The following is a 24,480-nucleotide window of genomic DNA, read 5'->3' as shown; positions in this document are numbered from 1 at the left end:
ATGCTTAGATTTTATTTCATCGGAACTGAGAGAAGATGGCGTCTGCCACCAGAGGAGGACTTTTGGATTGATTCGGCATAAACACCAGCGTGTGAGGATATACTGCTAATAATAGACTTACCAGCTGCAAAAAAAAAAAAGGGAGAGTCATACAAATTTCACACAGAAGTATATTATTGTTCATTTCAACTCGCCTGTGGAAACAGCTCAGAGGCCACAAAAGAAGGAAGGATAACAACAGGAAGATTTAAAGAAGGAACTATTGGAAACTCGAGGCAGTAGAAACATAAGATGATTGGACCCCACTGAACTTGAAGCATGGGAAGCCCCAACAAAAATTTATAATTTGGCAAAATATTTGGACTATATGATACGTATTTGTATAATTTGGAATATTTAATGTGATCTGATTGGATTGTTAAAATGGAAAACTTAATAAAAATTATTATATATATACGGGAAGAATGGCAGATGAAGGTGATGGACTTTATGGAACTGGCGGAAATGACTGGCAGAATCCGAGACCAGGGAGAAGAGTCGGTGGAAGAAGATTGGAAGAAATTTAAAGTTTATTTACAGAAACATTGTAAAATTAAGGAATGTTAGAAGGAGGCTGGAATGAAGTTATGTGGCTTTAGCGGAAATATTATAAAGGATTAAGTAAAAATAGACTGTTAATGGATGACAGGAGGAAAGGTAAAGTTACATTATATTAAGATAAATTATAGGATAAAAATTGGGAAAGATGGAAAGGATTTGCTGAAATAGCTAACCAAACTAGAATACAAAAAAAGGGAGGTGCGAGGAGGTCAAGGAAACAAGTAAATGAAAGATAAGTTATGGGAAGGTTCGTTGTGTTTTTTAATTGTTTCTGTTTTTCTGTTTTTTATATATTTTTTCTCTTTCTTTTTTTCCTATTCTCTTCTTTCTTTATTGTGATGTGCTGTTAAGTTTTTGTTTAACTTGGAATTATCTCTTTCTCTTTTTGTAACATTTAAAACTTTAATAAATATTATTTAAAAAATAAATTATTATATATATATATATATAAAGAATTGCTCGTCGCACACTCTCCAGCCAAGTTCTTTCCTGCAAGCCCCTGTTCAGCTGCTGCGGGAACGGATCCTGCAAAAACCCGCGCTCCAAGGCTCCTTCCCAACCCCAGCCCAGCTGTCTTACCTGAGCATGAGAAACCATCCCCATTGAAACCGTCTCGGCAGGCGCACCGATAAGACCCTGGGGTGTTCAGGCAGTTGGCGTTGAGGTTGCAGCTATGCGCCTCCGTTGCACATTCGTCCAGGTCTGGGAAGGAAGGAGACAGCGTCAGGCTCATTGACGCAACGCTGCAGTTCAGGCTTATCTCCCAACTCATTTGTAGGCGCACCTGAATTTGTTGCTTTCTTCCCTAAGGACAGACACGGTCCTTTCCCGTAAACCAACTCAGAAACCTGCCGCACGCGATACGTTTGATTTGTAAGTGCTGTTTGGAGGTGGAAAGCGAGGCACTCTGCACAAGCTTGAGGCTGCAAAAACCCTGTGCGCAGAAATCTAGCATGTGCAAAACAAAAAGCAGTGGGCCTACGGTCCCTCTCCCTGACATGCTGGATTTCTGTGTGTCAGGATTCTGTCATTAAGCTCCCTAACGTGCAGACTCAACAGGGGTTGATGATCTTAGTGAGAATTGGATAATGGGGTTAAACCTAATGCCGTATGTATGTATGTATGTATGTATGTATGTATGTATGTGTGTTGTTGCTGTTGTTTAGTTGTTTAGTTGTGTCCGACTCTTCGTGACCCCCTGGACCAGAGCACGCCAGACACTCCTGTCTTCCACTGCCTCCTGCAGTTTGGTCAAACTCATGCTGGTAGCTTCCAGAACACTGTCCCACCATCTCGTCCTCTGTCGTCCCCTTCTCCTTGTGCCCTCCATCTTTCCCAACATCAGGGTCTTTCCCAGAGAGTCTTCTCTTCTCAGGAGGTGGCCAAAATCTTGGAGCCTCAGCTTCAGGATCTGTCCTTCCAGTGAGCACTCAGGCCTGATTTCCTTCAGAATGGAGAGGTTGGATCTTCTTGCAGTCCATGGGACTTTCAAGAGTCTCCTCCAGCACCAGAATTCAAAAGCATCAATTCTTCGGCGACCAGCCTTTATGGTCCAGCTCTCACTTCCATACATCACTACTGGGAAAACCAGAGCTTTAACTATACGGACCTTTGTTGGCAAGGTGATGTCTCTGCTTTTTAAGATGCTGTCTAGGTTTGTCATCGCTTTTCTCCCAAGAAGCAGGCATCTTTTAATTTCGTGGCTGCTGTCACCATCTGCGGTGATCATGGAGCCCAAGAAAGTAAAATCTCTCTCTGCCTCCATTTCTTCCCCTTCTATTTGCCAGGAGGTGATGGGACCAGTGGCCATGATCTTCTTTTTTTTGATGTTGAGCTTCAAACTATATTTTGCACTCTCCCCTTTCACCCTCATTAAAAGGTTCTTTAATTCGTCCTCACTTTCTGCCATCAAGGTTGTGTCATCTGCATATCTGAGGTTGTTGATATTTCTTCCGGCAATCTTAATTCTGGCTAGGGATTCATCCAGCCCAGCCTTTCGCATGATGTATATATGTATGTATGTGTAAAGAAGCAGAAGTCCCATTGAAGGAAGAATGGATACAAAAATGTATGGAATATGCAGAAATGGCAAAACTCACCGTTGCATTTCAGCCCATCGCCGAGCCAGCCCGTCCGGCACTTACACCGAAAACTCCCAGGGATGTTGATGCACGAGGCATGCATGTCGCAATTGTGAGCTCCGATTTCACACTCGTCAATATCTGCAAGGGGAGAAGGAGGGAAAGTGTGGATTTTATTTATTATTTTTTAAAAATGATATTTATTAGATTTTAACAAGAAAAAAGTTACATAACAATTAACAGAAAGGAAAAAAGCAAAAAAATATATACCAAAAACCAAAAGTTTAACATAAAAAAGAAGAAAAAAAAAAGAAATCCCTTTTTTCAATTTCTTATGATCATTTACTTATTTTCCTGACTTCCTCTCACCTCCCTTTTTTGTATTCCATTTAAAAATTAATTCAGCAAATTCATACCCTCTTGATTGACCCTTAAATTCATCATCATATGTTCTAACTTCAAATTTTCATCTAATGTCAATCCATTCTTGCATGTTCTTATTTTACCTTATTACTTGAACTTCGTTTCATTTCAAAATCATTAACATTGAAAATTTTACAGTTCCGTTTACCAATAACTTCTTTAACCTTATCTCACCTTCAAAACCTTAAAATTTCAAAATTTAAACCATATTTAAACTTAACTCCTTCCAACCTTTCTGCTAAAACCAATTGGTTCCTTTCAAGCACCTTTTAATATTTCATTAGTATTACACTAATTCCAAAAATAAAGTAATTTATAAAAGTAAATTCTCATTCTAATTTTAACCAATGTCCCTTCTTCCTGGTTTCGGATAATGTCAGTCCTTACACCATTGTATCCTGTCCATTAGTCCGGTGTTCTAATATCTGAGGCTCTCAAGTCCTTTCTACGCCCCCTCTGCTTGCACACATCCTTATCCCTTACTGGATTCGTGCATCTTTTTTTCCCTTTCTCCTTGGGGGGCGGATCTCCGGGGAAGTCCATACAGTAGGATTTTATTTATTTTTTTAAAAAGTCTGGTTGAAGAGGAATGTTTTTTGCCTGGCGCCTAAAGGTGTATAATGAAGGCGCCAGACGGACTTCTCTGGGGAGAGCGTTCCACAGACGGGGAGCCACTGCAGAGAAGGCCCCATTCTCGTGTTGCCACCCTCTGGACCTCTTAAGGAGGGGACACACGAAGAAGGGCCTCAGAAGATGATCTCAGGGTAGGGGTAGGTTCATATGGAAAGAGGAGGTCCTTGAGGTGTTGCGGTCCTGAGCCGTTTAAGGCTTTATAGCTAAAAACCAGCACTTTGAATTGGGCCCGGAAACTCCTTGGCAGCCAGCGCAGTCGGGTCAGGATAGGTGCAATAGGCTCAAACTGTCTTGCTTCAGTGAGCAACCTGGCTGCTGAATTCTGCACCGGCTGAAATTTCTGAACTGTCTTCAGAGGCAGCCCTAAGTATAACGCATTGTAGTAATCTAACCTTGAGGTTACCAGAGCAAAGGCAACAGTAGTTAGGCCATCCCTGTCCAGATAGGGGCGTAGCTGGGCCACCAGCCGAAGCTGATGGAAGGCGTTTTGTGCCACTGAGGCCACCTGAGCCTGGAGCGACAGCAAAGCATCCAGGAGGACCCCCAAGCTATGAACCTGCTCCTTCAGAGGAAGTTTAACCCCACCAAGAGCAGGCGATCTCCCAGCCATCTGGTCTAGGGAACCACCCACAAACAGTGCCTCTGTTTTATCTGGATAGAGCTTCAGTTTGCTGGCTTTCTGTTGGTATACTGCCAGCGAGACGAAGGCATCAGGCAGCCTCCATGTCGTCTCCGGACAATCTCCCGGTCTCCTGTAGAAAAGCATCAGTCAATCAGCGACACGAGCCTCAGGCACATTCGGAGACTCGTGCACACCTTTTCTGCAGAGTTTCCACAATGGAAGATTCACCCAGCTTTATTCGACGTTGATCAGAACAAAGGAAAAACATGACTGCTTGCATCCGTGTCCAGGAAAACAGCCAGAACAAAAACTACCGTATTTTTCGCCCTATAGGACGCACTTTTTCCCCTCCAAAAATGGAGGGGAAATGTGTGCATCCTATGGGGCGAATGCAGGCTTACCCTGAAGCCTGGAGAGCGAGAGGGGTCAGTGTGCACCGACCCCTCTCGCTCTCCAGGCTTCAGGCAGCTCTCCGCAAGCCTTGGGAGCCCGGCGGGAAGTCGCGCCGGGCTCCCAAGGCTTGCGGACAGCAGCCTGCAGCCCGAAACCTGGGGAGCGCAGCAGAGTGCGCCCGGGCTTCGGGCAGATATCCGCAAGCCTGGGGAGCCCCGCGGGCAGTCGCGCCAGGTTCCCAAGGCTTGCAGACAGTAGCCTGCAGCCCGAAACCCGGGGAGCACAGCGGAGCACGCCCTGGGCTTCGGGCAGCTCTCCGCAAGCCTTGGGAGCCTGGTGCGACTTCCCGCCAGTCTCCCAAGGCTTGTGGACAGCAGCCTGCAGCCCGAAACCCAGGGAGCGCAGCGGAGTGTGCCCGGGCTTTGGGCAGATATCCGCAAGCCTGGGGAGCCCCGCGGGCAGTCGCGCCGGGCTCCCAAGGCTTGCGGACAGCAGCCTGCAGCCCGAAACCTGGGGAGCGCAGCAGAGTGCGCCCGGGCTTTGGGCAGATATCCACAAGCCCGGGGAGCCCGGCGGGAGTTCTTGCTGGGCTCCCCAGGCTTGCGGACAGCAGCCTGCAGCCCGAAACCCAGGGAGCGCAGCGGAGTGTGCCCGGGCTTTGGGCAGATATCCGCAAGCCTGGGGAGCCCCGCGGGCAGTCGCGCCGGGCTCCCAAGGCTTGCGGACAGCAGCCTGCAGCCCGAAACCCGGGGAGCACAGCAGAGTGCGCCCTGGGCTTCGGGCAGCTCTCCGCAAGCCTTGGGAGCCTGGTGCGACTTCCCGCCAGTCTCCCAAGGCTTGTGGACAGCAGCCTGCAGCCCGAAACCCAGGGAGCGCAGCAGAGCGCGCCCCGGGCTTTGGGCAGTTATCCACAAGCCCGGGGAGCCCGGCGGGAGTTCTTGCTGGGCTCCCCAGGCTTGCGGACAGCAGCCTGCAGCCCGAAACCCAGGGAGCGCAGCGGAGTGTGCCCGGGCTTTGGGCAGATATCCGCAAGCCTGGGGAGCCCCGCGGACATTCGCGCCGGGCTCCCAAGGCTTGCGGACAGCAGCCTGCAGCCCGAAACCCGGGGAGCACAGCAGAGTGCGCCCTGGGCTTCGGGCAGCTCTCCGCAAGCCTTGGGAGCCTGGTGCGACTTCCCGCCAGTCTCCCAAGGCTTGTGGACAGCAGCCTGCAGCCCGAAACCCAGGGAGCGCAGCAGAGCGCGCCCCGGGCTTTGGGCAGATATCCACAAGCCCGGGGAGCCCGGCGGGAGTTCTTGCTGGGCTCCCCAGGCTTGCGGACAGCAGCCTGCAGCCCGAAACCCAGGGAGCGCAGCGGAGTGTGCCCGGGCTTTGGGCAGATATCCGCAAGCCTGGGGAGCCCCGCGGGCAGTCGCGCCGGGCTCCCAAGGCTTGCGGACAGCAGCCTGCAGCCCGAAACCCGGGGAGCACAGCAGAGTGCGCCCTGGGCTTCGGGCAGCTCTCCGCAAGCCTTGGGAGCCTGGTGCGACTTCCCGCCAGTCTCCCAAGGCTTGTGGACAGCAGCCTGCAGCCCGAAACCCAGGGAGCGCAGCAGAGCGCGCCCCGGGCTTTGGGCAGATATCCACAAGCCCGGGGAGCCCGGCGGGAGTTCTTGCTGGGCTCCCCAGGCTTGCGGATAGCAGCCTGCATCCTGAAGCGTGCTCCACTATCTATAGGGCGAAAAATACGGTATATACAAAACGGAAACTCCCAGTAAGGAGGAAGTAAACAGGCATGTGACACACAACAATCATCCCTGACTCTTTTAAGGTGGAACAGAACTATATCCTAACATCTTCCCCCTTTCCGTGTAACCTGTAGTACCTGTGGTTCAACCCAACTGCAACCTCTGTACATAAACCTTAAGTTGTTCTCTGTTAACAACCTTAGACAACAGATCAGCAGGAATTTCATTTCCTGGCATGTAGGACACCTGAATGAGTCCTTTCTGAATACTCTCTTGCGCAGTGTAACTTAATCTGCAAGTACTGGGTTCTTTGCTTGCAACTCTCTGAGTTCAGCAAAGCCAAACAGGATCTATTGTCTTGATACACCTGTATAGGACATTTCACAGAAACTCTGATGTCCTGAAACAGTTGCATCAACCATTCACAATCCATGAGTGAAAATGGCAGAGCATTGAGTTCTGCTTCACAGGAACTTAGGCTTACTGTCGTCTGCTCAAACAGACAGTGGTTGTACATGTAGCATACTCCAGAAGTGCTTGTACCATCCGTGGTGTCACTTCCAAAACAAGCATCTGCAAAGATTTCAAGAGCTCCAGAGTTTCCACAACGGAAGATTCAGCCAGGAGAGCATATTTACAGCTTTATTCAACGTTGATCAGAACAACACTCTCATCCAGTCCGTTACGGACGCAAGGAACTGGTCCAGCACTTCCACTGCCTCACCTGCCAAGGCAAAGGAGAAGCAGAGCAGGGCTTAGCCAGGAACACCTGGTTGCGTACCTGTACAACCCGTGGTGCCCTTCTTGACAAAGTAGCCCAGCTGGCAATGGCAGATGAATGATCCTTTGGTGTTCTCGCACTCTCCGTGAAGACAGATGTTGGGGTTTAGGTCACACTCGTTCACGTCTGCAAGGGGAAGGGGGGAAAGTATTCAGAAAACCCATCTTCCAAAGCCTGTGCCCACCCCAAACTTCAAGCAGCCGTTTCTCCAGGCAGCAGGGAGGTTGTAAGCTCCCTGTCAGAGCACATTTGGTGTGCAAAAGGTTCAGGATTCAATCCCCAGTACCTTTGAGTACGGCACGGAAAGACCTCTAAGGGCCGCTGCTATGTTAAGTACAGTCATATTGAGTTTTTTTTGGGTTACGGACTGCCGAAGCCCAGAAGTACCGGAACGGGTTACTTCCAGGTTTTGGCGCTCGCGCAATGCGCAGAAGCGCTAAATCATGCTTTGTGCATGCGCAGAAATGCCAAATCACAACCCGCGCGTGCGCAGACGCGCGGCTGCGGGTTGCGAACGTGCATCCCGCACGGATCACGTTCGCAACCCGAGTGTCCACTGTATAATGATTTAATGTGCAGAAATTGAAAATGCTTAAATCCATCACTGTAGGGCTACCGTACATCTGCGATTTCCCCAGACATTACTGGGATATCAAAGTGATGTCTGGGGGAAATTCCGGATGTTAATTTTTTTTTTTTTAATTTTCCAAAAACCAACCCCCCCACAAAAAATACAAAAGAAACAAAAAGTAAAAAAAGAATTATAAATAAAAATACAGAAATATATATAAAAAAATTACAGACCAAACCAAACATTCCCCCCCCTTTCCCACCCACCACCTTGACTTATAACAAATTTTAAACTAAAATATGACTTCCTTCTGTCGATGCTTGAACTTATTTTACACTCTTATCTTTATTGTTGTGTTTTGTTTTGTGGATATTTTTCATTTTTATTTATTTTATTCCTCTCCCCCTTACAAACTTTGTCACGTAGGAAGGTTTGTCCTGGATCTTCGGCAAGTAAACCGCAAAAGCCCCAGCGAAAGAAGAACGGATGCAAAAACTTAAGGAATATGCTTCCTCTGGTTTTGCTCCAGAGATATGGGGATTACAATCTCACTTTATTTTTGCGGGGGAAGGACGTTGTTCAGAGGTGGAGCACATGTTCTGTAAGCCACAGCTCCCAGCTTCTGGCATATTCAGTTAAGTCTGGGAGAGACTGTCACCTGGAACCCCAGACAGCAGCTGTCAGTCAGAGCAGACAATATTGGGATTGTGATAGGAATTTTATGGTCTTAGATATATGGTAATGTTCATAAGTGTACCAACCAAGCACGTACATAGATCAGCACAGAAAGACCGACCTGGAACCATTTTGATTCCTAAACTGAGCAAATGTTTTCTCTGCAAGGTCAAAGCAGGAAACCTCCCCATTGTCTTTTCCTTCACAAATCCTGTCTTAAGGGTATGTCTGTGTTTGAATAAGGTGTGAGCCTGTGACCTGGCCCAGGAACTAAGTATTTATCATTACAAAAGACTGGCCAGGCTTCCCAGGGTATCCGATCAAGTAACCTGCCAGACAGGAGATAAACAACGACAGGAGAAAAACAACATTCAAATTTCTGTTTTAGACCACCTTTTCTGTGATGTAGGTGTGATGCATCTGAGGGGTGGTCTGAGGCTACACCCCTTCTGTGATGTATGTATGATGTTTCTGGGGGTGGTCTTGATCTACAGGGTGGCAATTTCAAAAGTCTTTATAAGGCCTTGCACATCATTTTTGTGGGTCCCTCCTCTCTCCTGCAAGTGAGGGGAGCACCCTGTTGCAACAGATCAATAAAGGCCAAGGCTACAGGCTGCTGTTTTGCTCCAAGTAATCCTGGTTGGTGTCTTTGTTTTTTGTCCAAGGGAGCCCTCAGATTTTTCTGTTAACAGGATGGATGGGCCAATGGGCCTGGTCTTACCGATGCAAGTTTTCATGTCCAAAGAGGCCATGAATCCGTCAAAGCAAAGGCAGCGGTATTCCCCCGGAATGTTGGTGCATTGTCCGCCGTCACAGATATCTGGGTTGTCCTCACATTCGTCGATATCTGGAGAGGAGGCAGGGAGAAACAGATTTTCCTCCTTCCTAATAATAATAATAATAATAATAATAATAATAATAATAATAATTTATTATTTATACCCCGCCCATCTGGCAGGGCTTCCCCAGCCACTCTGGGCGGCTTCCAAAACAAATATTAAAATACTGTAATACATCAAACATTAAAAGCTTCCCTAAACAGGGCTGCCTTCAGATGTCTTCTCAAAGTCTGGTAGTTGTTGTTCTCTTTGACATCTGGTGGGAGGGCGTTCCACAGGGTGGGTGCCACCACCGAGAAGGCCCCCTGCCTGGTTCCCTGTAACTTGGCTTCTCGCAGGGAGGGAACCGCCAGAAGGCCCTCGGTGCTGGACCTCAATGTCCGGGCAGGACGATGGGGGTGGAGACGCTCCTTCAGGTATACTGGACTGAGGCCGTTTAGGGCTTTAAAGGTCAGCACCAACACTTTGATTTGCAGGGGGTGGGTTCTATGACCCCCATGCTAGGCACAAGCCCTCGGGGAAGCAGCACTCAGAAGTGAGGAGGCACCAGATGATGATGATGATGATGATGATGATGATTATTATTATCCGCCCATCTGGCTGAGTTGCCCCAGAGTTTGTGGCTTCCAACACAAAAAAAAATCAATAATAAAACATCAAACATTAATAGTGACAATCAGATCCTATATTTAAAAAGTCGCAATAACTTTTAAATAAAATAAGCAACTTATACCAAATAAAGCAATACGCAATAATGCATTTGAATCCAATAGTAAATACTGAAATTAAACACCGGCAAGTAATAATTAGACAGTTTACACTTATTGCAATAAAGAATTGCTCATCTATAATAAAAAAGCAGCAAATTGCAATACATAAAATACCACAAATTGTACAAAACATAATTTAAAAGGATTAAATTAAGAAACAAAGACACACAACTTATAAAATTGTTTGAAATGAAACAATATCCAAACTAGGGAAGGGACAGCCTGTCAATAAAACAGCTAGCACGTGTGAGAAGCTAAGCAGGGTCTGGTGCGGTTTCAAATTGGATGGGAGACCATGTGCTGAGATTCCTGCATTGCAGGGGGGTTGGACTAGATGACCAAGGGGGTGCCCTTCCAACGCTACAATTTCCTCGTTCTTCCGATCTTAGATTCACAGAACCGTAGAGTTGAGAGGGGCCCAAAGGGTTGCCTGGTCCCACCCTCTGCAATGTGGGAATTCTACTTCTAGGATGATGGGCGGGCGGACGAAAAGATGCTCTGCTCACCTGTGCAGGACCGCTTGTCGGGCATCAGCGCATAACCTTCACTGCAGCTGCACTGATAGCTGCCTTCTGAGTTGGCGCAGTGGGTGTCACAGCCCCCGTTCATGATGGTGCACTCGTCAATATCTGCAAGGGGGAAGATAATCAGGGGCTGAGCACCCGGGGAGGCTGAGAGGGAGGCTAGAAGGAACGGAGCAGCTGCCAGGACATGGGGAGTCCGCCACATACAGTAGAGGACTCCAACCAGCCAGCCAGCTAGCCATGTCTCCCTCCAGAACACTCCATTCCATCTCCAGCTGCAAGGGGAAGAATAATCAGGGGCTGGGCACCTGGGGAGGCTGAGAGGAAGGCTAGAAGGCAGGAGCAGCTGCCAGGACACAGGGAGACTGCCACATACAGTAGAGGACTCCAATCAGCCAGCCAGCTAGCCATGTCTCCCTCCAGAACACTCCATTCCATCTCCAGCTGCAAGGGGAAGAATAATCAGGGGCTGGGCACCTGGGGAGGCTGAGTGGGAGGCTAGAAGGCACAGAGCAGCTGCCAGGACATAGGGAGTCCACCACATACAGTAGAGGACTCCAGCCAGCCAGCCAGCCAGCCAGCCAGCCAGCCAGCCATGTCTCCCTCCAGAACACTCCATTCCATCTCCAGCTGCAAGGGGGAGAATAATCAGGGGCTGGGCACCCGGGCAGGCTGAGAGGGAGGCTAGAAGGCATGGAGCAGCTGCCAGGACATGGGGAGTCTGTCACATACAGTATAGGACCAGCCAGCCATATCTCCCTCCAGAACACTCCATTCCATCTCCAGCTGCAAGGGGAGGAATAATCAGGGGCTGGGCACCCGGGGAGGCTGAGAGGGAGGCTAGAAGGCACGGAGCAGCTGCCAGGACATGGGGAGTCCGCCACATACAGTAGAGGACACCAGCCAGCCAGCCAGCCAGCCAGCCAGCCAGCCAGCCAGCCATGTCTCCCTCTAGAACACTCCATTCCATCTCCAGCTGATTTGCAGGAGGTTAAACCGTTTCCCCCCATGCCAATTAATTCTTATTGCTTATCAAAAAAAATATTAACAAATCATCCACAGAACTGTACGGAACAACCTCACATTTCCAGAGCAAAATATCCTCTTGAATTACCGTATTTTTCGCTCTCTAAGATGCACCAGAACACAAGATGCACCTAGTTTTTGGAGGAGGAAAACAAGAAAAAAAATATTCTGAATCTCAGAAGCCAGATCAGCAAGAGGGATCGCTGAGCAGTGAAAGCAGCGATCCCTCTTGCTGTTCTGGCTTCTGGGATAGCTGTGCAGCCTGCATTCACTCCATAAGACGCACACACATTTCCCCTTACTTTTTAGAAGGGGAAAAGTGAGTCTTATAGAGCAAAAAATACGGTATATACCCAGCACGTGGAACCTTACAAAAAGGACAGTACAAACGGACTCTCTCTGACGCCCTGACCACGGCAAAAAAACTGATCCTGATGAATTGGAAAAATAAAAATGTGTATTTCTAATAGTATAACCAAATCAGTAATTTTTGATAACCATAAAAACTACTCTGAAAATTTACTATTCCAAAAATGAAGCCTTTGCCTGGTTGTAAATATTAAGATTTTACCAGCAAGATATGATTTAAATCAAGTCTTACTGACTAGTGATTTAAATTGTGATTTGATTTAAATTGTGATTTAAATCGATTTGATTTAAATCAAACCCACCCTGACATAAAGGTATACAGTTCTTCCATCTGCCTGAGTCAAAACCGCTTTTCTACTAGGAAATTTCCCTGATGCGCACCTCTAAATATTCTGATGTCATAGTCTGAAAACCCAGAAACAGAAAAGCCTTCCTAAAGGTAAATCATAAAGACCAGGCATAGGCAAACGCCAGCCCTCCAGATGTTTGCGACTACAATTCCCACCATCCCTAGCTAACAGGACCAGTGGTCAGGGATGATGGGAATTGTAGTCCCAAACATCTGGAGGGCTGGCGTTTGCCTATGCCTGTGAAAGACAGTTCAACTTCTATTCGTATATGATCACCAGCTCCATGTTTCATTTTATTTTGCAAAACAAAACAAAAAAACTACAGGAGGGAATGATAGCACACACAAAGCCACCCCTGTTTCTTGAGAAAGATTTGAACTCTCTCCCACCAATATGCCCATCATTTAAGGCCAAGCCTTGGGGTATCAGAGACGAGCGACCGGGAATCTCACCGACACAGCCTTGGCGGTCCGGCGTGGCCTGGAACCCGGAGTCGCACAGGCACTGGTAAGTCCCGATAACGTTGACGCAGCGTCCGTTGCGGCACAAATTGTCACTGAGTGAGCATTCGTTGATATCTAAGGAGAAGGCAGGAGAAGTTTCAAGGAAGGAATCAACCAGAAAAGAGGCAGACCCGTAATATCGCTGTGCAGATCTTACGAGGGCAGCTGGGCATGCGTGGACATAGAGTTGGAAGGGACGGCCAAGGGTCGTTAATACCCTGCAACGAAGGAATCTTTGGCTCAATGTGGGACGCAAACCCACAACCCTGAGATTAAGAATCTCCCTCTCCATTGACAGAGCTATCAACCATCTCCCCAAAGTCTGGAGACTGGAAAGTTTTCCTTGAAACAGGGGGTTGCGTTTTCTGAAACTGGGGATATGGCCTTGCAGGGGGCGGGCAGAACTCCGTGAATGGAGCAACTGTGCCCCTGAAGGACCAGGTGCACAGCCTGGGAGTCATTTTGGACTCTCAGCTGTCCATGGAGGCGCAGGTCAATTCTGCATCCAGGGCAGCTGTTTACCAGCTCTATCTGGTACGCAGGATGAGACCCTCCCTGCCCGCAGACTGTCTGCCCAGAGTGGTGCATGCTCTGGTTATCTCCCGCTTGGACTACTGCAATGCGCTCTCCATGGGGCTACCTTTGAAGGTGACCCGGAAACTGCAATTAATCCAGAATGTGGCAGCTAGACTGGGGACTGGGAGCGGCTGCCGAGACCACATAACAGATGTCCTGAAAGACCTAATTGACTCCCAGTATGTTTCTGAGCACAATTCAAAGTGTTGGTGCTGACCTTTAAACCCCTAAATGGCCCAGTATACCTGAAGAAGCATCTCCACCCCCATCATTCTGCCCGGACACTGAGGTCCAGCTCCGAGGTCCTTCTGGCTGTTCCCTCACTTAAAGAAGTGAAGCTACAGGGAACCAGGCAGAGGGCCTTCTCGGTGGTGGCGCCCGCCCTGTAGAACGCCCTCCCGTCAGATGTCAAGGAAATTAAACAACTATCTGACTTTTAGAAGACATCAGAAGGCAACTCTGTTTAGGGAAATTTTTCGTGTTTGATGTCTTATCGCTTTATTATTGTTATTGCTAACATTCTGTTAACTGCCTGGAAGACTCCCTGGAAAAGATCCTGATGTTGGGAAAGTTGGAGAAGGGGACGACGGAGGATGAGATGGTTGGATAGTGTCTTCGAAGCTACCAGCATGAGTTTGACCAAACTGCGGGAGGCAGTGGAAGACAGGAGTGTCTGGCGTGCTCTGGTCCAGGGGGTCACAAAGAGTCGGACATGACTAAACGACTAAACAACAACAAACATCGTGTTGGGAGCCGCCCAGAGTGGCTGGGGAACCTCAGCCAGATGGGCAGGGTATAAATAATAAATTGTTGTTGTTGTTGTTGTTGTTGAGCTCCAGCTGCCATCAGCTTCAGTCACGGATAATGGCCATTGGCCAAGGAGGATGCTCTAAGAAGGAGTTGAGTTTTGGGGTCCAAAAGCCCTCGATGGGTGAACTTACCCACACAGGCATTGCCCTCTGAGGTGAGCTCATGCCCCGGGGGGCAAAGGCACTCGAAGCTGCCGTCGGTGTTGACGCAGACCCCTCCTCGACACAGCAGAGGGTCCCTCTCACATTCGTCGATGTCTGAAAAGGAAGAAGGGAAAAAGACCCAGAAGTTCAGTGCGCCATATGCAGCGAATGACTCTAAACGCACCGCCTCGTGGTTTTCAACCTCTTTCGAGTCCACGGCTCCCTTTGAAGCAATGGGTTTCTGTGCAGTCAGTTTGAAACAGGACCCAACCCCCCTTTTCTTCTTTCTCCAAGAGAGCATTTCTAAAATGCATTAACTTGAGCTGTTGAGCAAATGCATAACAAGAACACAGCTGAATAAACAAAGCTCTCTCCTTTATCAGTCACGACAATGGACGACCTTGGCTGTTCCAGTGGAGTAGGGATGGCACGTCTAGGTCTTATCTGACCACACTCTGACGCACAGACCTAGTCTGGGAACAGCGCCAGAATGTGTTCTTGGAGTTGGTGACCTCTTGCTCCAAGATAAGAGTAGGAACAGGAATACCCTTTTATGGTTAAAAGTACCGGAGCAGGAACATCTGTGACATCAACTTACTTGTATAAGCTGACGTGCTTGAATTCCTGGGGAAGGGGGGAGAGGGTGCCTGGAGGATATATATACTGCATGAAACTTTGGACTTGCTGTGGACTGACCATGCAAGTGCCTTTCTGCTGCTCCGGAGAGCAGAAATAAAGAACTCTTTCCCTGAACCAACCCTCGGTGTCATTTGACTTCCTTTCTTCCATCCGGGAGCAACACAGAGCCCACCAATCGGTAAAGTCTAAGAAGGCTACACCTTGACCAACCGCAGTCTTTCTACAGCTCCCCTGTGGGAGCCGCGCATTACAGAACACGCAGGATTTCCCCACCCCAGTTTCTCAAGCTCTCTGTGTAAAACGAAGCAGCTGTTGGTTACTGAAGCTGGGCAGGGTTTTTGGTTTTTTCCCCTGCCCTCTGCCCGCCTCTCAGGGCTGGCGCATCATGCAGGACTGAATTTCAGTGGCCACAACCTCCTCCTTGTCTAATCTGCAGCAGCCGCCACAAGCTGCCTGGGGAGAAAGCAGTAAAGACCTGACAAAGAGACCACAGCAGAGGTTATATTTTCTGAGAATCCTCTGGAAAAATAATCTTTGTTGATGGCATTTTACCATTGTACTGTGGAGAGTGTATTAACTTACGGTCTGTGTGTGTGGTTTGGGAGCTGAACGGTCAGGGGAAAAACAACGCTGTCCAGGGTTGTAAAGACTGAGGAGAGAATAATTGGGTGCACTCTTCCCACCTTGGATCAAATCTATGCTTCCAGGTGCTGTAAGAAAGCTGCAGAGATAGCGCAGGACAGCGTGCACCCCGGAAATGATCTCTTTCAGCTTCTGCCTTCTGGAAGAAGGTAAAGGTAAAGGGACCCCTGACCATTAGGTCCAGTCAGTGGCGTAGCGTGGGGGGTGCAGGGGGGGCCGGCCGCACCGGGCGCAACATCTGGGGGGGGCACTTGCCGCCTCCAGAGTCGCCGAAGAGCCTCGGGCGCAGGCTGTAGCAGAGCCCCATGTCTCGCGGAACCGACGAGCTGTGCGTGCGTCCGGGCTGAAGGCGTCCGGCAGGCAGCAGCTCTTAGCGCTCACCGCGGTCCCCACGCGTCAGGGCCGCGGAGGGCGAGCCAGGCAGCCCCGCCGCCGCCGCCGCCGCCGCTGCAGCTGCTGGACCATGTTGCATTTTCCTCGCCTCTCTGCCCTCCTCCTCCTCCGGGCAAGCAGCGTCGTTTGGGTGGCAGCGCCAGCGGCAACTCGCCTCAGATCACCTGACACGGACCCGCCGCCGCCGTGGCTACCTTACCGTAAATACCCCAGCCCAGGCAGCAGCAAGAAGAAGCTGGCAGCGGCGGCAGGTTAGGGGTCAGGGGCGCAAATTACTTGCCTTGCCCTGGGTTAGGGGGCACAAATTACTTGCCTTGCCCCGGGTGCTGACAACCCACGCTACGCCGCTGGGTCCAGTTGTGGCCAACTCTGGGGTTGCGGCGCTCATCTGGCTTTATTAGCCAAGGAAGCCGGCGTACAGCTTCCGAGTCATGTGGCCAGCATGACTAAGCCACTTCTGGAGAACCAGAGCAGCACACGGAAACGCTGTTTACCTTCCCGCCAGAGTGGTACCTATTTATCTACTTGCACTTTGACGTGCTTTCGAACTGCTAGGTTGTCAGGAGCAGGGACCGAGCAATGGGAGCTCACCCCGTCGCAGGGATTCGAACCGCTGACCTTCTGATCGGTAAGTCCTAGGCTCAGTGGTTTAACCCACAGCACCACCCGCATCCCTCACTGTAAATAGTTTGCACCAAAATAAAACCTGTAAAGCACAGGTTTGGAGTCCTGCCTGGTTACTCTCCAGCAACCGCAACAGCCACCTGACAGTATCGTATCGTAAGGGAGGAGCCAGCAGCGGCGGTCGTGGAGAGGCAACGGGATGCACCCTCGCGGCCACTGTTTCGGAAGAGCATCGCCTCCTCCTGAGCTCCAGATAAAACACCTTTGACCCACCCCTTTCCCAAATCTTCCTCACCCATGCAGTTCTTCATCATCATGAACCCGCTCTCGTAGCCCTCAAAGCATTCGCACTCAAAGCTGCCGGGCGTGTTGACACAGGAGCCGTGGCCGCACAGGTCGGGCGAGATCCGGCACTCGTCGATATCTGCGAGGGGCAGAAGAGATGTAGCAAGGGAAACCACCGTCACCTCTTTGCTGGGAAGTGCTGAGCAAAGGCGAGTCCCCAGGCAACACGGCCGATTTGATCGGCACAAGGCATGCAAGCTCCACCCCCTGTCGTTCTTGGACTCCTTATTGGGAGCCAAGCAACACAGTTGGAGTCTCCCTCCTCCCTGGCCGGCAGGGAGAGAGGGAGGGAGAGGAGCTGCTTCCTTTGAAACCCGGGAAATTTAAGGGACATCATCAACAAGGGACAGCAGCGGGACACGGTGCTGGGATAAGGGACTTTCCCACCAAATAAGGGACGGTTGATGGCTATGCCGCTTACCTGTACAGTTTCTCTCCTCAGCGTCCAGGGCAAAGCCGTTGCCACAGAGACACCGGAAGCTGCCGATGGTGTTGCGGCAGGTCCCGTGCGTGCAGAGGCCGGAGAATACCTTGCACTCGTTCACATCTAGAGGGTCGAAAAGGAGACCAGTTAGGAAAGGCTCTCGTTGCAGCCTGCCGAGAAGTTGATTGGTGGCAGAAGTGGGAACCTAAGGCCCAGCTCTCATCATCCTTGACCGCTGGAAGATGAACGGATCTCAGAAACATCTCCAGGGCCACAGGTTCCCCAGCGTTGTGTTAAAGATAAAGGGACCCCTGACCGTTAAGTCCAGTCGTGACCGACTCTGGGGTTGCGGCGCTCATCTCGCTTTACTGGCCGAGGGAGCCGGCATACAGCTTCCGGGTCACGTGGCCAGCAGGACTAAGCCGCTTCTGGCGAACCAGAGCAGCACACGGAAACGCCGTTTACCTTCCCACCAGAGTGGTACCTATTTATCTACTTGCACTTTGATGTGCTTTTGAACTGCTAGGTTGGCAGGAGCTGGGACGGAGGAACGGGAGCTCACCCCGTCGCGGGGATTCGAACCGCCGACCTTCTGATCGGCAAGTCCTAGGCTCTGTGCTTTAACCCACAGCGCCACCTGCATCCCGGGGTATTTAGTGGTAAACCCATCCATTAGGTATTCAAATTAAAGTATCTGGGGATTACATTCCATCATAGGCTTCTCCGGTGCAACGGCGGTGAATGCCAGTAAGTTGTCTATGCAGTTGTCTATTTGGGGACCATCTGCCTGGGGGTTCCAGACTCTGATTTGTCCCCCCCTCCTCTGCGCTCCTGGGGGATGATGGTCTCCATCTCACACACACCCCAACTCACCTTTGTAAAAAGGCCGTCCGGATAAGACATCTCCCCGATTGGCAAAACCAGGTCCTCTCGGGCAGATGGCTTTGTATTCAGCGGAGCCTGGCTTGGGGCACTCCTCGCAGTCGAAACCCCAAGCCGCGCCGACCGAGCAGCAGCAAAGGTCAATGCGGTATTTTCCCGGCAGCGGCACCGTGCACTCGTCTTCGGCCCACTTCATGTAGCATTGCTCCAGCCGCACGTCTGCGGGAGCAAAGGCGAAGGTCAGAGATGGACAGCGAGGAAGACGCCGTCTCAAAGGTTTCGCTAGCGGCCGGTGGCCACGTGCCACGCTAACCGTAGCCTGAGTAGAGCCATCAAAATTAAGGGACATGGCTGACGGAGGTCTGCTGGTCTACTCTGAGCAGAATTTAGCTGGGTGCAACTCCGAGACTGGGCTCCTCTTGAGAAGATTAAGGGGAGACATTGATTGATTGATTGATTGATTGATTGATTGATTGATTCGACCTAACAAAATCCGTATGTGCTTAAAAAGATAAATGAAACCTCTAAGAGGTTCTCTCTCTCTACACAGACACACACACATACTAGTGAAAATCCAGATACAACAGTTGTTGAGTTTTGGGTTTTTGGGCAAAGTTGTAGAGCTTTTTAAAAGTTGTTAGAAGGCAGAGGGCCTTCTCGGTGGTGGCGCCCGCCCTGTGGAACGCCCTCCCATCAGATGTCAAGGGAATAAACAACTATATCTGACTTTTAGTTGACATCTGAAGGCAGTCCTGTTTAGGGAAGTTTTTTATGCTTGATTTTTTTTTTAATCATGTTTTTAATATTCTATTGGGAGCCTCCCAGAGTTGCTGGCGAACCCAGCCAGATGGGCGGGGTATAAATAATAAATTATTAGTACAGTGGTACCTCGGGTTACATACACTTCAGGTTACATACGCTTCAGGTTACAGACTCCGCTAACCCAGAAATAGAACTTTGCTTTAGGATGAGAACAGAAATCGTGCTCTGGCGGCACGGCGGCAGCAGGAGGCCCCATTAGCTAAAGTGCTGCTTCAGGTTAAGAACAGTTTCAGGTTAGGAACGGACCTCCAGAACGAATTAAGTACTTAACCCGAGGTACCACTGTATTTATTTATACATACCCTGCTCATCTGGCGGGTTTCCCCAGCCACTCTGGGCAGCTTTCAACAGAATATTAAAATACAATAGTCTATTAAAAATTAAAAGCTTCCCTAAACAGGGCTGCCTTCAGATCTCTTCTAGAACTCAGATAGTTGTTTATTTCCTTGACATTTGATGGGAGGGCATTCCACAGGGTGGGCGCCACCACCGAGAAGGCCCTCTGCCTGATTCCCTGTTAACCTCACTTCTCCCAGGGAGGGAACCGCCAGAAGGCCCTCAGAGCTGGACCTCAGTGTCCGGGCAGAACGATGGGGGTGGAGATGCTCCTTCAGGTATACTGGACCAAGGCCGTTTAGGGCTTTCAAGTGTTTCGCTTGGGGCTCCCCCCCATGACATAACAAGGTCCTTCCCATGGAAGATGAGAAATAAGGATGTCATGGGAAACGCGGGGAAAGGGGAACCGGGAGCCTGTGTGGTTCATGCCTCTTCTACATCCTCACCAACACATGTCCTGCCAGAGCCGTCCAGCGTCAAGCCTTCGGGACAATCGCAACGGAAGGATCCCACTGTGTTCACGCAGTGGCCGTTGGAACAGACCCCCGGGAAAACCTCACATTCGTTCACATCTGGGGAGAGAAAAACGTCGTGAGGGTCATTGCAGGGTCTGTTAGTCAGCGGGTGGGGAATGGGAGGGGGGATTAGCGGCAAAATATCCATTTTGGGGTCTAAGAAAAGGCCAGCAAATCCTGAGCACAAAACACACGTGGGCTCTGCACTCTCAAAGCACAAAAACCCTCCTTTGGAAACACACAGAGCACCCATTTCACAGATGGTAAGGTAAAGGACCCCTGGGCATAGCTCTCAACTTTTCCTTTTTCTTGGAAGGAATCCTATTCGGAATAAGGGAATTTCCCTTTAAAAAAGGGAAATGTTGACAGCTATGCCCCTGGGCGGTTAAGTCCAGCCAAAGGCGACTAGGGGGTTGCAGCACTCATCTCGCTTTCAGGCTGAGGGAGCCGGCATTTGTCCGCAAACAGCTTTGCGGGTCATGTGGGCAGCAGGACTAAACTGCATCTGGTGCAATGGGACACCATGATGGAAACACCGTTTACCTTCCCGCTGCAGTGGTACCTATTGATCTACTTGCACTGGCGTGCTTTCTGTTAGGTTGGCAGGAGCTGGCACAGAGCAACAGGAGCTCACCCCATCGCAGGGATTCAAACCACTGACCTTTTGATCAGTAAGCCCAAGAGCATGGTTAGGCAAACTAAGGCCCGGGGGCCAGATCCGGCCCAATCGCATTCTAAATCTGGCCAGCGGAGAGTCTGGGAATCAACATGTTTTTACATGAGTAGAATGTGTCCTTTTATTGAAAACACATCTCTGGGTTATTTGTGGGGCATAGGAATTCATTCATATTTTTTTTTCAAAATATAGTCCGGACCCCCACAAGGTCTGAGGGACAGTGGACCAGCCCCCTGCTGAAAAGGTTTCCTGATCCCTGCCCTCTTGGTGGTTTAGATCACAGTGCCACCCGCGCCACCCGCGGATGGCAAAGTGGCAAGTCTAAAGACCTGGGTGCTGTGTTGAGGCAGGCAGGCTCACATTGCCTTGTCCAAAATTACCGTATTTTTTGCTCTATAAGACGCACCAGACCACAAGACGCACCTAGTTTTTGGAGGAGGAAAACAAGAAAAAAAAAATCTGAATCTCAGAAGCCAGAACAGCAAGAGGGATCGCTGCGCATTGAAAGCAGCAATCCCTCTTGCTGTTCTGGCTTCTGGGATAGCTGCGCAGCCTGCATTCGCTCCGTAAGACACACACACATTTCCCCTTACTTTTTAGGAGGGAAAAAGTGAGTCTTATAGACCAAAAAATACAGTATGTTGCCCCTGAGCAGGGCAAATTCAAGGGAGGAGCTATCAAAGATACAAGGATGCTCCTGTTTCGTGGGGAGGGGATCAGGGTTTCCTCGGTAGTCCCCCCCAGGATACGAGCTGTCAGAGCGCCCCATACCTTCGCAGGAGACCCCCTTCATCCTGGCGTAACCCCTCGGACAGGCAGTGTCTGTGGCAAAAAGAAAAGTGAGAGCAGTTTGAGAACCGTGAGACTTTGCCAAACTCGGAGACCCAAAGGTGCTTGCTTTGGAGACCAACACCCCTTGCACCCTGCATTTGGCCTGTGCCAAAGCAGCGCGTTCAGACAGACATTTACCAATCTCGCAGCGTTCGCAGGGACTGCCCCAGGCAGCGCCCAGGGTGGCACAGCACTCGGACTTCAGCGTGGCACCATTGATGTTGACTTCGCAGCGGCCTTCCTGGATGTTCAGCCAGCAAGTGCCTTTCATGCTGTCTAGGGGAGGGAAGCAGAACAGCTGAGTCAGATGGGGTTTGTTGTTGTTGTTGTTGTTGCCATGATAGAAAGGTAGGTAGGTAGGTAGGTAGGTAGATGATATAGATAGATAGATAGATAGATAGATAGATAGATAGATAGATAGATAGAGATAGATAGATAGATAGATAGATAGATGATAGATAGATAGATAGATAGATAGATAGATAGATAATAGATAGATAGATGATAGATAGATAGATAGATAGATAGATAGATAGATAGATAGATGATAGATAGATGATGATAGATAGATAGATAGATAGATAGATAGATAGATAGATAGATGATAGATAGATGATAGATAGATACATAGATAGATACATAGATAGATAGATGATAGATAGATAGATAGATAGATAGATAGATAGATGATAGATAGATAGATAGATAGATGATAGATAGATGATGATAGATAGATAGATACATAGATAGATGATAGATAGATAGATAGATGATAGATATGTGATAGATAGATATATAGATACATAGATAGATAGATAGATATAGATAGATAGATAGATAGATAGATAGATAGATGATAGATAGATAGATAGATGATAGATAGATAGATAGATACATAGATAAATGATAGATAGATACATAGATAAATGATAGATAGATGATAGATAGATACATAGATACATAGATATAGATGATAGATAGATGATAGATAAATACATAGATAGATGATAGATAGATGATAGATACATAGATACATAGATACATAGATGATAGATAGATAGATGATAGATAGATAGATGATAGATAGATGATAGATACAGAGATACATAGATACATAGATACATAGATACATAGATACATAGATGATAGATAATTGATAGATAGATACATAGATACATACATAGATAGATAGATGATAGATAGATGATAGATTGCATTTTACGATTATATATATATTTACATTTAGTGTGAATTTCCTCAATATAATGCACTTTGCGCTCTCCATGGGGTTACCTTTGAAGGTGACCCAGAAACTGCAACTAATCCAGAATGCGGCAGCTAGACTGGGAATGGGAGTGGCTGCTGAGACCACATAACACCAGTCTTGAAAGACCTACACTGGCTCCCATTACGTTTCTGAGCACAATTAAAAGTGTTGGTGCTGACCCTAAAAGCCCTAAAGGGCCTCGGCTCAGTATCCCTGAAGGAGCGTCTCCACTCACATCGTCCAGCCCTGACACTAAGGTCCAGCTCCAAGGGCCTTCTGGCGGTTCCCTCCCTGCGAGAAGTGAAGTTACAGGAAACCAGGCAGAGGGCCTTTTTGGTGGTGGCGCCCGCCCTATGGAACGCCCTCCCATCAGATGTCAAGGAAATAAACAACTGTCTGACTTTTAGAAGACATCTGACAGCAATCCTGGTTAGGGAAGTTTTTAATGTTTGATGTTTTGTCGTGTTTTTAAGAATCTGTTGGGAGCCACCCAGAGTGGCTGTGGAAACCCAGCCAGATGAGCAGGGTATGTATAAATAAATAAGTAAATAAATATAAATATAATAATAGTTTTGTATTTCACTATTATGTATATATATTGCATTTCAGTGTGAATTTCCCCATTAAAATGCATATTTTTTTTTGCTATTCTTCTTCTTCCTATTTGCTTTTTGCTATTATTATTTTTTTGCATTTCAGTGTGTATTCCTCCTACTTTAAGGGATTTAAGGGCATATAAGGATAAGGGCAGAACAGAAACATCGTGGAAGTAAAGGTAGGAAATAGAAAAGAAAAGGGCATATCGCATCGAAACTGAATTGAATTTGTTAAACGGTATGAAAATCGATTTCCAACAACACAAGAAGCAACTCTACACATGGACATCACCAGATGGGCAGCATTGAAATCAGATTGATTATATTCTCTGTAGCCAAAGATGGAGAAGCTCTATACAGTCAGCAAAAACAAGACCTGGAGCTGACTGTGGCTCAGATCATCAGCTTCTTATAGCAAAAGGCTGATCGCCGAAGAATGAATGCTTTTGAATTCTGGTGCTGGAGGAGACTCTTGAGAGTCCCATGGACTGCAAGAAGATCAAACCTCACCATTCTGAAGGAAATCAGCCCTGAGTGCTCACTGGAAGGACAGATCCTGAAGCTGAGGCTCCAAGACTTTGGCCACCTCATGAGAAGAGAAGACTCCCTGGAAAAGACCCTGATGTTGGGAAAGATGGAGGGCACAAGGAGAAGGGGACGACAGAGGACGAGATGGTGGGACAGTGTTCTCAAAGCTACAAACATGAGTCTGACCAAACTGCGGGAGGCAGTGGAAGACAGGAGGGCCTGGCGTGCTCTGGTCCAGGGGGTCAAGAAGAGGCGGACATGACTAAACGACTAAACAACAAAAACGAAAATCGATTAAAAAAATTACGAAAAAAGAGAGGCTCTTTACCAACACAGATGGTGCCGCTGGAATCCAGCTTGCTTCCTGGGGAGCACTCGCAGGCAAAAGAGCCGGCGTTATTCCTGCATATGCCATTAATGCACGGGTTCGAGGTGCACTCGTTGATATCTGGAAGGAGAAAACCTTGTTGAATTTATCCCGCACAGATCTTTCGCCGATCTGTGTCGCCTCTCCCTCGTGGGAAGCAATGGGACGCTCGCCAACAT

At 48.8% G+C, this 24,480-nt stretch overlaps 1 protein-coding gene across 4 annotated transcripts in view; it reads right to left on the bottom strand.

The window, feature by feature from the left end:
* Window positions 1–24,480, bottom strand: part of FBN3 (fibrillin 3) — a 171,759-nt gene that overhangs the window by 61,449 nt on the left and 85,830 nt on the right. For all 4 annotated transcript variants that reach the window (XM_083720127.1, XM_083720129.1, XM_083720130.1 and 1 more), the window contains 14 exons: window positions 24,263–24,382; window positions 21,682–21,819; window positions 21,484–21,534; window positions 19,968–20,093; window positions 18,355–18,582; window positions 17,479–17,604; window positions 17,008–17,136; window positions 14,403–14,528; window positions 12,835–12,960; window positions 10,620–10,742; window positions 9,226–9,351; window positions 7,259–7,384; window positions 2,700–2,822; window positions 1,180–1,302 (listed from right to left, as the gene is read on the bottom strand). In XM_083720127.1, the coding sequence (XP_083576253.1) occupies window positions 1,180–1,302; window positions 2,700–2,822; window positions 7,259–7,384; window positions 9,226–9,351; window positions 10,620–10,742; window positions 12,835–12,960; window positions 14,403–14,528; window positions 17,008–17,136; window positions 17,479–17,604; window positions 18,355–18,582; window positions 19,968–20,093; window positions 21,484–21,534; window positions 21,682–21,819; window positions 24,263–24,382 (1,791 nt within the window). The remainder of the gene's footprint in view (window positions 1–1,179; window positions 1,303–2,699; window positions 2,823–7,258; window positions 7,385–9,225; window positions 9,352–10,619; window positions 10,743–12,834; window positions 12,961–14,402; window positions 14,529–17,007; window positions 17,137–17,478; window positions 17,605–18,354; window positions 18,583–19,967; window positions 20,094–21,483; window positions 21,535–21,681; window positions 21,820–24,262; window positions 24,383–24,480) is intronic.

This window comes from Podarcis gaigeae (assembly GCF_964106915.1).
Source record: "Podarcis gaigeae genome assembly, chromosome: 18".
In the NCBI taxonomy this organism is placed as follows: domain Eukaryota; kingdom Metazoa; phylum Chordata; class Lepidosauria; order Squamata; family Lacertidae; genus Podarcis; species Podarcis gaigeae.
This window is presented reverse-complemented; position numbering and strand designations above follow the sequence as displayed.